We start from the raw sequence: 13,377 nt of genomic DNA, 5'->3' as shown, positions 1-13,377 counted from the left end.
TCCCCAGACAGCCATCATTCAGCCGCACACTGCAATCTGAACCTATGTGTAAGGCTCCGTTCGCTCGGTGTGTTTGAAGCTTCATTCAGCTGTTGTATGTAGCGGTAGCACGTTTCCTTTTGAGTAATTCCTTGTGTGAATAGGTCTGTTTATCCACACTCTTAATGGTGAACACTGGTCCTAATTTTTCACCATTATGAAGGATGTTTCTGGGTCCATTTCTGTATACAGTTTTTATGTGCAAACATTTCCCATTTGCTTGATTGTGGCTGTAGAATTCATCTTTAGAATGGGACATCGTGTGCTGGGTCTAGCGTTATAACAGGCCTTTCTTTACCCTGTTTGTATTCTAGTGTGTGGCCTCAGTTGTTCCTTATCTTAAGTCTGCTTTCATCTGAAGTTTCCTTCCTTTATTTTTCCTGCCATTTTTTCCTGCTAAAACTAAATGTCCAGGTTCCCCATTAGAGCCCTCATATTCTGAATTTTACAGGTTACATTCTTTTGTTATCATTTAACGTATTTCTCCTGAGCCTCCCGTAAGACTGGGGTAAGATTCTCCATGGTGGTGCTCTCCTGACATTATTGATGCTTCCTGTTTTATCACATCTGGAACCCCATCGTATCCAGTTGTGCTTTCATGTGCTTGTCAAAGCTGACTAGGAAGCCTGGTTGCTCTGATTTGCCAGTTGCTCCGGAAGAACGGTTTGAGGTTCCATGGCCTTAGGAAGGCCAGTGGTCAGAATGATGACAGTGAATACTCTGGGAAGGTAGAAGGAAAAACTCTAAGAGGAAATTAGAGGTCAAAACTCCCAAGGTAGGAAACGAATTTGGCATGCTGAAGGGACAAAGGGAAGATCAGAGTCAGTAGGGCCTGCTAAGTGCTGAACGATAGGAAATGCGTGGTCCCAGGGACCAGGGAGCAGACTGGTTCTGGGGCCCTGAGGGCTGGGCTGTGCCGGGTAATTTTATATCAGGGTACGGCACAATTTTTCATGGATCTAAGAGAGAAGATTGGGTATATAATGAGATATGGTTTTTTAGAGGTTTTTGGGGAACAGGATCAGAGGAGCCCTTTGTTCAACTCCTACTCTTCATGGTGTTAACTTCAGCCCAGAGTAGTGGATATATATGACGTTCTCTGCCACCTTAAGTTGATTAGCAAGCTTAAAATTAGATTATCATTTGTTTGGAGGTTAGTAAATGATCCTCAGAATACAAATTCAAACCAAGAAGGAATCGAGGGTCGGAAAGATGCTCAGTGGGTTAAGGTGCCTTCCACCAGGCCTGCCCACTGGGTCCGTTCCCCAGAGCACACACAGAGGTGAAAGGGGAGAGCTAACTGCACTGAGTTGACCTTACATTTGGGCTGTGTCGCAAATGTGCATGCACATACTCACACGAGCACAGCATACACACAGTGGTCACGTACATTCACAGTAAGCACACAGATGCCCCCACTCATGAAGTAGTAACTTCTGGTTTCTTTGGAAAGTCAGTTGTGTCAAATGATGTTTGGTTGGGGCACACAGGTGAAAAAATGTCTTACTAAAGCAAACACAAGAAAGAACGTTTTCCTGAAACAGACTCAGGGAAAGGATGTTTTGATATAAAACAAACACATGAAAGGACCTAGGTTGAAGGACTGTAAATATGACCTCACAGACAGTGGGAGATGAGCACTGAGTATTAGATTGGTTTGCTCCGCCTCGGTATTCTTTGCTCACTACATGCATGTATTGGTTTACCTTACATAGCATTCTTGAGCTCCACTTGTGTTAACGCTGCCATTGAGAGAAATTCACCCAAGAGCTGCTCGTTAGGATCCTGTAAGGTTCCTGTGGCAGCTTCCTGATTCAGCGGCCTTGCCTCAGCCAGTTGGCATTCATGCCTGATGTCTGGCTGACCAAAGGACTGGACTGTAGTTGCTGGTTTGTGCCTGGTATCAGCCGCCAAGAGGACTGGTCTGCAGCTGCTAAGTTGTGTTTGGTGTTTGCTACAGGACTGAACTGCTGAGAAAGAAGATTGAGTTTGCCCCCAAAGAACTACTGTGGGTCCACTTCCCTCATATTGTAATAACTTTTCTCTTACACTACCTCTGCTAGGTGGTGGGCTAGAAGAGAGGTTGAACCCTTATTAAAAGTAGGTTGTAAAAACTTTATGCCTACACACTCACATGAGTACATATAAACTTAAAACAATGAAACGACAATAAGTTAGAATAACAAGTGGCAAGTGGAAGTGCAAACACTGTTGTGTTAAGGAGTGTGTTACTGGCTGGTTAGCACACCCCTTGTGTGGGCTTGTGACATAGAAACACATGCTGCAGTATTTCCCAGTCAGGTGAGACTCCACATCCATCCACTCCCCTGTCTGCCTCCCTGCGGCCTCTTTCTGGCCTGCAAAAGCTCGGGAGACCTCAGCTCTCTGGTTAGTCTTGGAAAAGTAAACACTCCTTCTTTATTGTCAAGTTTTTACTTTGCCTATACCTTGTAGCTGCATAGTGTGGCCCTCCAATTTAATATAGATCAGTGTAACTTAACATTTGGTCCCAAGTGCTGGGGAAGCCTGAGGTGTGCTGCTGGTGGTTTCTTTTTCCCCTGGAGGATTCAGTGTAATGGGACAGTATGGTTTTCTGTTTTGAGTAGCAGCAGCAGCAGCAGCAGCAGCAGGATTGCTGTGTGGTGGTGGTGTTATTGTAGTTGCTGAATGTTTGAAGTCCATGGAGCTTTAAGATTTAGCAAAGCCAGCCGAGGACTGCAGACTTGTACCAGAGGGTCAGGCGGGATAGCCTGATCACAGCAGAACTGACTCTAGCTAGGATAGTCGGTTTATGAGGACTTGTGTGGAAAAATAAATTGTTAAAAAAACTTTATAAAAGTGAGCTCTGAGTCTGGAGAGGCGCCTCAGTGATTAAGAGCACCTGCTGCTCTTCCAGAGAACCCAGGTTCAATTCCCAGCACCAGTGTGGCGGCTCACAACCATCTGTAACTCCATTCCAAGGACTACAGCACCCTCTTCTGGCCTCTGTCCACCAGACATGCATGTGATACATAGACATACAGGCAAAACACCCAAACACACAAAATAATTTCCTTGTAAAAGTAAGCTTCATATTCTTGGGCTGATTCTCCAATTTTACTTTAATTACTTTTCTTTTCCCTTTTGTTTTTTTCTGAGATTCCAGTTACTCCAATGTCAGTGGCCTGCCAGGTTCTTCCAAGTAGTCCATTTTTTACAAATTGGACTATAACAGAAAAGACTGTCTAGTCTCCCAAGCTCTTTCTTCACTTACACAGCCCATAATGGCCACCAGAGAATGGGAATGATGCCATCCATGGTGGGCAGGCTTTCCCACCTACACACAATGACGATAACACTATAGCAGTGGTCCTTAGCCTTCCAAATGCTGGGACCCTTTCATACAGTTCCTCACATTGTGGTGACCCCCAACCATAGAATTATTTTCATTGCTACTTCATAACAAAGTTTGCTGCTGTTATGAATCATAATATAAACATCTGTGTTTTCTGATGGACTTAGGCGACATCTACAAAAGATCATTTGACCCCACAAAGGGGAAACTCACAGGCTGAGAGCCGTAGGCATGCCCAGAAGCTCACTGCCCAGTGTTTCTACAGGAGGGTCAGTCTTATTAGAATCGAAAGTCACTCTAAGCCCAGGGGAACAGTTGTGATGAAAATCTAATCTAGACAGAAGAAGACAGTCTAGTTCCACATGAATTAGAGGAAAGATAAGTTCTCAGAACATACTAATGTTTCATGCTTTGTATAAACACAGTGACAGACGTGATCCTTACATGCAGAGTAAAAGTGAAGCAGTTCCCACAGTGGCTCAACCCCCACCTCTCGTCAAAGAACCAAATCTGCATGTGAATCCAAGAAAAGACTAGAGAGTTTTTTGTTTACAAGAAAGAAAAATTGCTGGGGTTGAAAGAGATTAAGTACTTATAATTTTTTTAATAAGAAAGATTCGAAAATGGCTTCCTCTCAAAATAATTTCCCAAGGTCGGGTTCACATAGTCTTTGTGTATTATGTCTCTTGGTTTGGTTTGGTTTGGTTTTAAGAAAAAGGGTCTCTCTAAGTAGTTTAGGAACCCAAGACCTTCCTGCTTCAGCTCCACACACACCTTCATACCTGGCTCTGGGGCAGGAGTTTTATGTATGTATGAACTCATGCAGGAAGCAAAGGACTCTACATGAGACCGAATACTCAGATTTCTTTTCAGGTACCCTGCCTGGCAGCACTCAGTAGGTCTATATTTCAGCCCTAGCTAATACCTATCCAGATGCCCCTTAGGCACTGTACTTTTAAATGCTTTCTGGTTTTCTGAAGGAAAATGAAACTGTTATGCATTAAGATCCACACATGCAGTTTACAGAACCTTGGGACAGGGGTCAGGGTTGGGGACCATGCTATATCTCATTCAGCTGGTGGGAAGTCAGTGTTTCCTCCTATGGTGGTTTCTAGGGTTTTCATCAATTACCACAAACTTGAAGACTTAAAACAACAAAAATATACTCTCTCATGGACGACTGAAGTCCGAAATCAAGGTGTCAGTAAGGCCACACACCTTTCTTTCCCATTGCTAAGCTTCTAGACATTTCCTGGCTATAGCTGTGTAAGGTCACATGACCTCTCCTGCCTTTCCCTTATAAGCACACCTGCTGGATTTAAGACCCACCTGGATCATCAAAAATGATCTCATCCCTAGATCTTTTAATATTCTGCGACCCCTTTTCCAAATAAGGTCACATTCATAAGTTCTGGGAATTAGGATCGGGACCGACTTTGACAGACCACCACTCCACCCTGTGTCCTTTACATGTTCCCCATTTCTGACTGGCCACCTGTACCCAAGACTTTTAGAATTTTGAGTGGCTATAGTAAGATCAAGCATGCATCCGTGTCACTCCCTGCTGCCAGAAGCCATGCAGAACAGACCCAGTGCTGTGTGTCTGAAAGTGCTGACTCCCCACCCCAAGATGAACACCCCTGTTTCCACCATCCTTGCCCTCAGCTGGCTGACGTTCTCCTGATCAGTCATCCTGGGTGTGCCTCTCTGAAGGACACAGAGCAAGGGAGAATACTGCATTTATCCATGAAGACCAAGAAATGAGGTCATGTCTCCTCCACTTGCTACACGGGTGACCCAGGCATCAGCTTCTTTGAAATAATAGTGACACTGTTGCAAAGTCTAGTCATCCCCAGGTTTAGCCTCTCTGCTAATCCCACCAGGATCACATTAGCATTGGGGAGCCCTGTCACAAATCTGCCCTCATTGAAATGGCTCTCTATAATGAGCTCCAAGTCATTTTCACACCTGATCTGTTTCTTTAATTCAGAAAATATGTGTTGAGTGTCCATTAGTAAAGGCAATAGAAGAGCAAAATCAAACCTGTTTCTGAGCTGGACACGGGATATGGCTCACACCCATAATCTTAATTTGCAGGAGGCGGAAGCCAGGAGGATTGCCTCAATTTTGAGGCCAGCCTGACCTACATAGTAAGTTTTAGATTAATTGCAAAAACCCCAAAAGACTCAGTGAATATTCTGAGAACTAGCTGTTACTAAGGGAGACATTAGTATGCTGAACTGTGTACTAAGAGAAACAGGGACTAACCAAATATTCACCCAATATGTGCAAAACTACAAACTGAGGTGACTGAGAAAGGAAGTGGTATGGGTTGTCTAGGCTGATGTGGCCATCCAGCATGATGAGACCAGGCATAGGAGACCAAGGTCGGCTCCTGTACCAAAGGCCACCTTCTCCACAGGTCTGCAAGGCACTGACCTTGGATGAACCTCTTCCACAGGTTTGCAGGGCACTGGCCCTGGGTGGACCTCTTCCACGCACACTGTTCATTGCTTCCTGCTTCTGTGATATTCACTGTGTACAGTAGGTGCAATCCTAATAGAACTTGGAAATGAATTTTAAGTTGAAAAATAGCAAGGTTGGCTATTTAGTTATATATCGTGTTAATAATTCATATCGAGGGGTTGGGGATTTAGCTCAGTGGTAGAACGCTTGCCTAGGTAAGCGCAAGGCCCTGGGTTCGGTCCCCAGCTCCGAAAAAAAAAATTCATATCGAATATATTAATAGTAACTATGTGTTTCATATTTGTTTATTAAGTAGTACCCTTTCCTTCCTGCTTTTTGTTTCTTTCATTTTTTTGTTTACTTGGTTGGTTGGTTGGTTTTGTTTGTTTTTAGACAAGCTTTGCTATGTTGCCCATGCCAATCTTGAACTTGCAGAACTCCTAGGCACTGGGATTCACAGGCATGTACCACCACACTGGCTGTAGTACTCTCGAGTAATAAGACCTTTGTGCTTTTAAGACTTTTTCTGGGGTTGGGGATTTAGCTCAGTGGTAGAGCGCTTGCCTAGGAAGCGCAAGGCCCTGGGTTCGGTCCCCAGCTCCGAAAAAAAGAACCAAAAAAAAAAAAAAAAGGACTTTTTCTGGCTGTATGTGAGTAGCTGAGTTCTTCTGTCTTTGATTCCCATCTTAGGTCCTGATGTCATTGGGTTTTACTCTGTGCAGTGGGTCCCACCTCCCCAGCTAGCCTAGGAGGTCTATAAACCCGCATGCCTCTGCAACAGGAGATGAATGTGAAAGTTATAAACAGTGTTCAACTTGAAGTGACCCATTAAGAATGTGGAAGGAGAATGAGATGTGAACCCTGTCCTGATCCCTGGTCTGTTTTAGCGCTGCCCCGCTCCAACCTTTGTCTCTAATCACTCTCTGGTTTTGTTTTAATGTTACACAGATACCTTGTGGCTCTTTCCACAAAATCCCAGAGCAGTCATAATAAAGTCAAATGTTGTGAAATCCAGTTTTCACAAATGTAGAGGTTTGGTTTTCAACATGGGCTGATCTCAATTTACTCTTATGGTGTATGGAGTTTCTGAATTTATAACTTGAAAGTGGAGATGACTTTGGATTGAGGGAACTGTTCAGAGCCTATGTGTGGCAGCTCACAGAACAGCCCTGCAGCAGGCAGCTTTTGGACTCCAGCAGATTCTTCCAAAGAGCCTCATTGTTAGGTCACCCAGGCCATGTGAGTGTGAATGGTCCTAGTACCATGAAAACAACTCCTCCCTGGTGTTGCAATGCTTGTTCTGCCTTTGCTGTTGTTAGCCCTCCGTACTGGGGATGCACCACACAGGGTAGCCCATGCTTTATTGTCCCAGTTAAAGACAAAGTCCTGTGTTCTTGATGGGTGTCTAAGACGTTTGGTTTCCTTTAGTAAATTTTTAGTTCATGACCTTGCTCACTCCCCAATGCCTATAAATTTTACAGCACATCAGATTTACCTTTTGGATACTATGAAACCCATAGCTCTTGAGAATTTAATAGAAAGCTTTAAAATTGTACTTCCTTTTTTATTTTACTTGAAAACACTGCACTCTCTGGGCTTTCTTTATTAAAATGCATTTTTTTCTTTAGTCATTTGTGACAATCAAAATGGTTCGTAATTATTCCTCACCATTCATTTCGCTGTGGTTATGTTATTCTTGAGAATAATTCTACTTTGCACAACCAATGTTTCATGACCCTAGGTTGTGGTTGATATTTTTTCTTTTAATTAATGTATATTCATGGCAAATCAAGGTAGGTTTCAGTTTCTTTCAAATATATCATTAGCTTTAACCTTTGTTCACTCTCCCCACCCTTCCTTCCCTCGGGCATCCCTCCTCACTCCTCCTGTCACACGCTCCTTCCTTCCCTTAGACTGCTTTCTGCTTTCATGTCATTCTTCATGGACAGACACACAGATGTTTTGATATAGCCATAAAAATGTCTAGGACTCACAGTTAAGAGAGGATGAAATATTTGTCTTTTCTGTGTCTGGCTTATTTCGTTTGATACAGTAATTTCCATTCTTAGTCATTCTCCTATAAGTGGCATAATTTCGTTGTTCTTTATGGATGCCTAGTGTTCCGTTGTGTGTATACACCATAGTTTTGTGTTCTCTCATCTGTTGACCTAGGCTGATCCCGGCACGCAGCTGCTGTGGGTAGTGCTGCTGTGGGCATGGATACAGAGGCACGTCTGTGGTGTGCTCACTTAGGTTGGTCAGGAATATACCCAGAATGGTAGTTGCATGTTTTGGTTTTGTGACCGTCTACACTTAGTTCCTTAGTGGCTAGAGCATTTTGCATTCCTATCAGCAATGTAAGAAGTGAGCTAATATACAGGACTCTCCAAAGATGATTTACAAATGGCTGATGGACATGTAAAACAATGCCTAACACCCTTTACTATCAGAGAAATACAAATTCAGAGCCCCTGAGATTCCCCTCTCCAGTTGGCATGGTGGCACTAAGAAAGAACAACCAAAAGTGCTGGTGAGATCTTTCTGTAGAGAAGTCTGTTTCAGGTTATTTCTCTGATGCTTGATCTTGAGAAACAAAACAAAACAAAAAAGTTAAACAGCTGTAAATGTGCACTGACTTCTTCCTATGCTTGAGGGAGGAAAGGGCCCACACGAGAGAAATCTATCCCCTAACATACCAGCTCATTTTAAAGGGATCCCGAACTTGTGCCATGTTGCATCAGTGAGGCAGGCAGGTCACAAGGTTAGGTTATTCTGGAAAGCTCTGTGGCACAAATACATCTCTGTGCAGGCATCACATCCAAATAGCTGTGCGTGCAGAAGGATGGATTTTAGATGAATTTTGGCTCAGATTTGGCATTAATTTTGACCAGCCATCTTAAGAGAAACAGTCTTATATATTGCTTTTAAGTCTAATTTTTCCCCTTAATCTTTCTTTGCCGACAAGTTGAAGTGTCAAGTCCAAGGCATTAGAAAGAATATGGAGGCTCTTTGTCATAGGCTGACAAGATTCAAAAACACGAACTGCACTCCTTGGAGCTGCAGGTCCTGGTGTATGTGTCCTGCTGTATGTTCAGTTTCTCTGTGGGAAGATGGCAGCTGTTGTCTCTTATGCAGATATTAGTAGATACAGCGACCATAACCAAGTCTGCGGTGGTTACCTCTAATCACGATATATTTGTGCTGTGTCTAAGTCTGTATCTGTCACCAGTGTGGAGATCATTTACTCTGTCATTGAGAAATTCTCGTCTTTGCCTTTCTTAGGTTTCCACTGTATCCAAAGGGAGGGGAGAAGCTGCAGTTTGATTATGGTGTCTACCTTCTGAACAAGAACATAGCACAGGTAAGTAACTCTTCTTGTTCCTCTTACTCAATTGTTACCTTCTGTCTTCATAATTAGTTACTGCAGCCAACCCTTTACTTTAGCCATTTATATGACTGGTGCAGTTTGTTGGCCATAGCCTTACTCTGTGACATTAAAATGAGTTTGGAGAAGCAATGGACCGTGCTCTAGAATCCATCTCTGCCTCTAAGCAGCCTTCCTGAGCTTCCTAGTAGGCTGGGCTTGAGCGTGTGGTCTGAATAAGTCTCTTGGCTCTACAGCTTGATTGGTAATGGCTTTCTTCTCTCAGACCACTTCTGGGGCCTCATTTTGTATTATTGTTTATGGAATAAAAGTTTAGTGCTTTTGGCAAGTCCATAATGGTCTCCTCACCTCATTATCCAGGGCCCAACGGCAAAGGCCAAGCGTTTGTTCCTTCCAGCCCTTCTTGGATGCCTGTGGTCCTTTCAGCATCCCATCAGTTAGCATCTCATATGGACAGTGTTTCCCATGGACCGTAGAAAGAGGAGCAGATGCCTGGGTTTGTGCTTTCCTGAGAGCAGCCCGTAGCGTTTCTTTAGTGCAGTTGGCTCTGCTTCAGAAGTTGGACAGTCCATGGAGGTTTTAGCGACAGAGGAAGGCTTTGGTGCTCCCCTTTCCTTTGGAGATCCATCCAATCGCAGCATCACATAGTGGAATAGCACAATTTGTTGTTCCTTAAAGACACAGTCAGATGTATCCTCCACCTTTTGATTTTATGGAAGTAACACGTTTGTGGCTTTTACGAGCCTTGGTTCTTTTCTCCATATGAATCGGAAGGTTCCTCAGACCTGGAATTATTCCTCCATATGGCATTATCATTGCTTTCTTCCCCTTAGACCTCAGTTTAATGCTGGTTTTTGTTTTTGTTTTGTTTTTTGAAATGTGGTTTTTATGAAAATTGTTAGCCTTTTTGGAAATTGGATCATGTTTCCAGTTTCCCTTACTGCATTAACCACTTGTTTCCTAATCAAAGCTACACATGCTCAGGGCACACCAGTGCAGCCTCACTTTCGTGCTAGGGTGAGCACCCAGCCACCCACACAGACTCTGCCCATTACTCCCCTTCCCTTGTGCCCTTTTCCCTACAACTGATGCTATTCCCTCCCTCCGTTTTTAGCAGATAAGTATTTTTGTCAAAGAAGCAGGACTTTAATGTCAAGACTAGCTCACACACCTCTGTCAAAGCTGTGTCAATCCCTAGAAAAGACTGGCCATTTCCCAAAAATTCTAGACTAAGACCACACTAAGAAAAACTAAGTAATTTAGTAAGTAAGTGGATGTGACAGCATGTCCAGGGGACTCTGCTATGGCAGAGAGGGAGCACAGCTTGACTAGGAGTGAAAATGGCTTTATTTAGAACTCCTTTCAGCCTGAGTTCAGAGGTTCTTCTTTCCTGTCCCATTGGCTGAATCTTGTTCTGTGCATATCGGCACTGGATTTGGAAGCTTCCAGGGGCACCATGCCCTGCTGCAGTGCCTGGATCTCCTCATTAATGTACATCAGCTGCAAACTCAAGAGTGCGTGTACATAGATGTCCTGCTCCCAACAGAAATGGGAAGATGGCATAGAGAGTGGCAAGGCCAAGTGGACACTGCTGCCTGTGTGTCGTGGGAAACTCGGCCAGGGCTCTGCAGCAGCTCACAGGTGGAGCACGTAGGAGCATTGCTCAAGTAGCACCTTAACCAACCAACCGAAGGCCACAACGTGCTCAACTGATGTTCTCATCTGCATAGGAAGCAGCCTGCCGTAGGAATTGTATGTGCTCAACTGTGTAGTCTTTGCAGGGGAGGGCAATCGCGTATTTACTCTGTCCATAGGAGACAAGTGGCTAGCTCTCTGGTGTCATTTTCTGTTTCTTCAAAACACACTTCCATAAATTTGAGAGCTTGTTCAGGAAGCCACTTTTGAGCACATAAAAGAAACTTGTAGCAAATCTATGACCCCCAAGAAGCTTTGGGAAAGCTCCTTTGTGTTTTGACCTTACCAGCACCACTCTTCCGTGTTCCTGTTTATAATAGTTATTAATACCTGTCACTCATAAGCCAGCCTTACAGCAGCAAGATGTGTGCAGCTTTGGAAGGCTTCTCTCTGATATACTAATGCCTGCTGTCAAAGCGGAGTCTCAATGAGTCTCCTTTACACCCCATCTCTAGAGATGTGAACTTTCGGTCCAGCAGCCCCGCCCCCGTGATTTACAAGCCACACTAGTAGGGGTAGATGAAAGCACTGGCATGTGTTAAAGTGCCAGAGAAAAGGGAGTGAAGTCATTTAGTGCCGTGTCCATAACTTGGTTGTGGATTTGAATAGTCAATAGGACCTTTCATCACAACCAGAAGTAGTAGTAAAATCACTTTTCTGGTGGAGGAAATGACAGAACTTAGTAATATTTGTTACTTCAGGGTTTGGGATCAATCCAGCCAGTGCTTTGAAAACACAGGCTTAGGAAGACAGGCCTTCAAGCAGAACTCCTAAAATATCATGAGAAGAGCAGAGAGCTAGCCAACCCGTTTGCCCTCTGAATACCTCTGCAGTCTGAGGGGCTGTGGGTGCTGGGCCAGGCATGAGAGTGAGTCAGCCCAGCACAGTGCTTGTTGTCAGCAGCAGTGTCTGCTCCTAATGTCTGTCCAGAGCCAGCCCCTCAGCAGGTGAGAGCCTCTACAGGTAGTGCTAGGCCTGTCAGACTCAGGCATAAATAAGGCTTTGTAGCTCATGCCTGTAATCCGAACACTAGGAGACTGAGACAGGAGGATTGCCGTGAACTTAAGGCTAGTTTAAACTACAAAGTAAGCCACCTTGAGCTAGAGGGAATCTCAAAATCAAACAATAACACCAACAACAAAAATCCAAGATATTTCTTTTTTTATTGGATGTTTTATGTATTTACATTTCAAATGTTATCCCCTTTTGTAGGTTTAGGTAGGATCCCAGTGTCCGCTCTGACACAGACTCAGACACTCTAGGAAGCAGGACGCACTTACCCTACACCGGAGCATAGGGAGACTGTCTGTGGGAGATTAGATGTGGCTCTGTAGGTGAAGGCCTTCTCTGTGGCTCCCCACGGCAGAAAAGAGACAGTCAGTGGTTTTAAGGTGTTTATTGTCATGGTGGAAAGTGGATGAGTAAAACCGTTCCCACTTCTTAGGGTGGACCTGAGATTAAATACCTTTTGCAAGGAAGAATGTCTGGGAAGGAAAGTCCATTGATGAAGCCTCCAGGCCTTTTAGGTACCTCATTATAATGGAGATCTGTGGTCATGTCCTCTACCTGTGGAGGGGCATGGGGCATTGCCCTTTCGTGACTGTGGGCCACAAATCTATGGAAGGCTGCGGCTAGTGATGGACCTGGTTTCCTAGGAGTCAGGAAACGTCCCTTTCAGGGTCACCAGTGTTTCAAGCCTCTACCAACCAGGAACCAGGGTGCCTTTCACTGTCCCATACCCTTTCCCCCTCTCCTATCCTCCCTCCCACATCCCCGCTACTTCTATGAGGATGCACCCACTCCCACTCACCCACTCCCACTCACCACCCTGACATTCCCCTACACTGGGGCATCGAGCTTTCACAGGACCAAGGGCTTCTCCTCCTATTGATGCCAGACATGCCATCCTCTGCTATATATGCAGCTGGAGCCATGGGTCCCCCCCATGTGTACTCTTTGGTTGGTGGTTTATTCCCTGGGCGCTCTGGAGGGTCTGCTTCGTTGATATTGTTGTTCTTCCTATGGGGTTGGAAACCTCTTTGTCTTCAGATCGTATAAATCTTTCACCAAAAATATTTATAAGTACAGTATACTTAGTATTGATTTTTAAAGTGAGGTTTTCTATGGCTGGGGATATAGCTCAGCCAATAGAGCCCATGCCTAGGAAGCTTCAAGGCCCTGGATTTAATGTCCAGTGCTACCAAGAAATAAGGATTCCCACTTCATTGACTTGTAGTTGAATGGGGAAAGGCATACAGTAAATAAAAGCATTTATATTATAGTAAGTGAAGTGCTAAAGGTTAACAATGATAATACAAAATAACTTGGGGGGGGGAACCAACCTGCATTAGAGAAAGTTTCTAGAAAAGCCTTTCTGAGGAAGTGTTTGTTGGGCTAAGGCAGGGTGATGACAGGAATCCAGCTGTTCAAGGATAAGCTCACCAAAAGTTGCCTAAGG

The 13,377-nt window shown here is 44.3% G+C and overlaps 1 protein-coding gene across 1 annotated transcript in view; it reads left to right on the top strand.

The window, feature by feature from the left end:
* The window catches only part of Uvrag (UV radiation resistance associated), a 257,601-nt gene that overhangs the window by 190,514 nt on the left and 53,710 nt on the right, over positions 1-13,377 (top strand). The window contains exon 13 of the mRNA XM_032893006.1: positions 9,122-9,200. Coding sequence (XP_032748897.1) covers positions 9,122-9,200 — 79 coding nt within the window. The remainder of the gene's footprint in view (positions 1-9,121; positions 9,201-13,377) is intronic.

The sequence above is a fragment of the Rattus rattus genome, chromosome 2 (genome assembly GCF_011064425.1).
Source record: "Rattus rattus isolate New Zealand chromosome 2, Rrattus_CSIRO_v1, whole genome shotgun sequence".
Lineage (NCBI taxonomy): Eukaryota > Metazoa > Chordata > Mammalia > Rodentia > Muridae > Rattus > Rattus rattus.
This window is presented reverse-complemented; position numbering and strand designations above follow the sequence as displayed.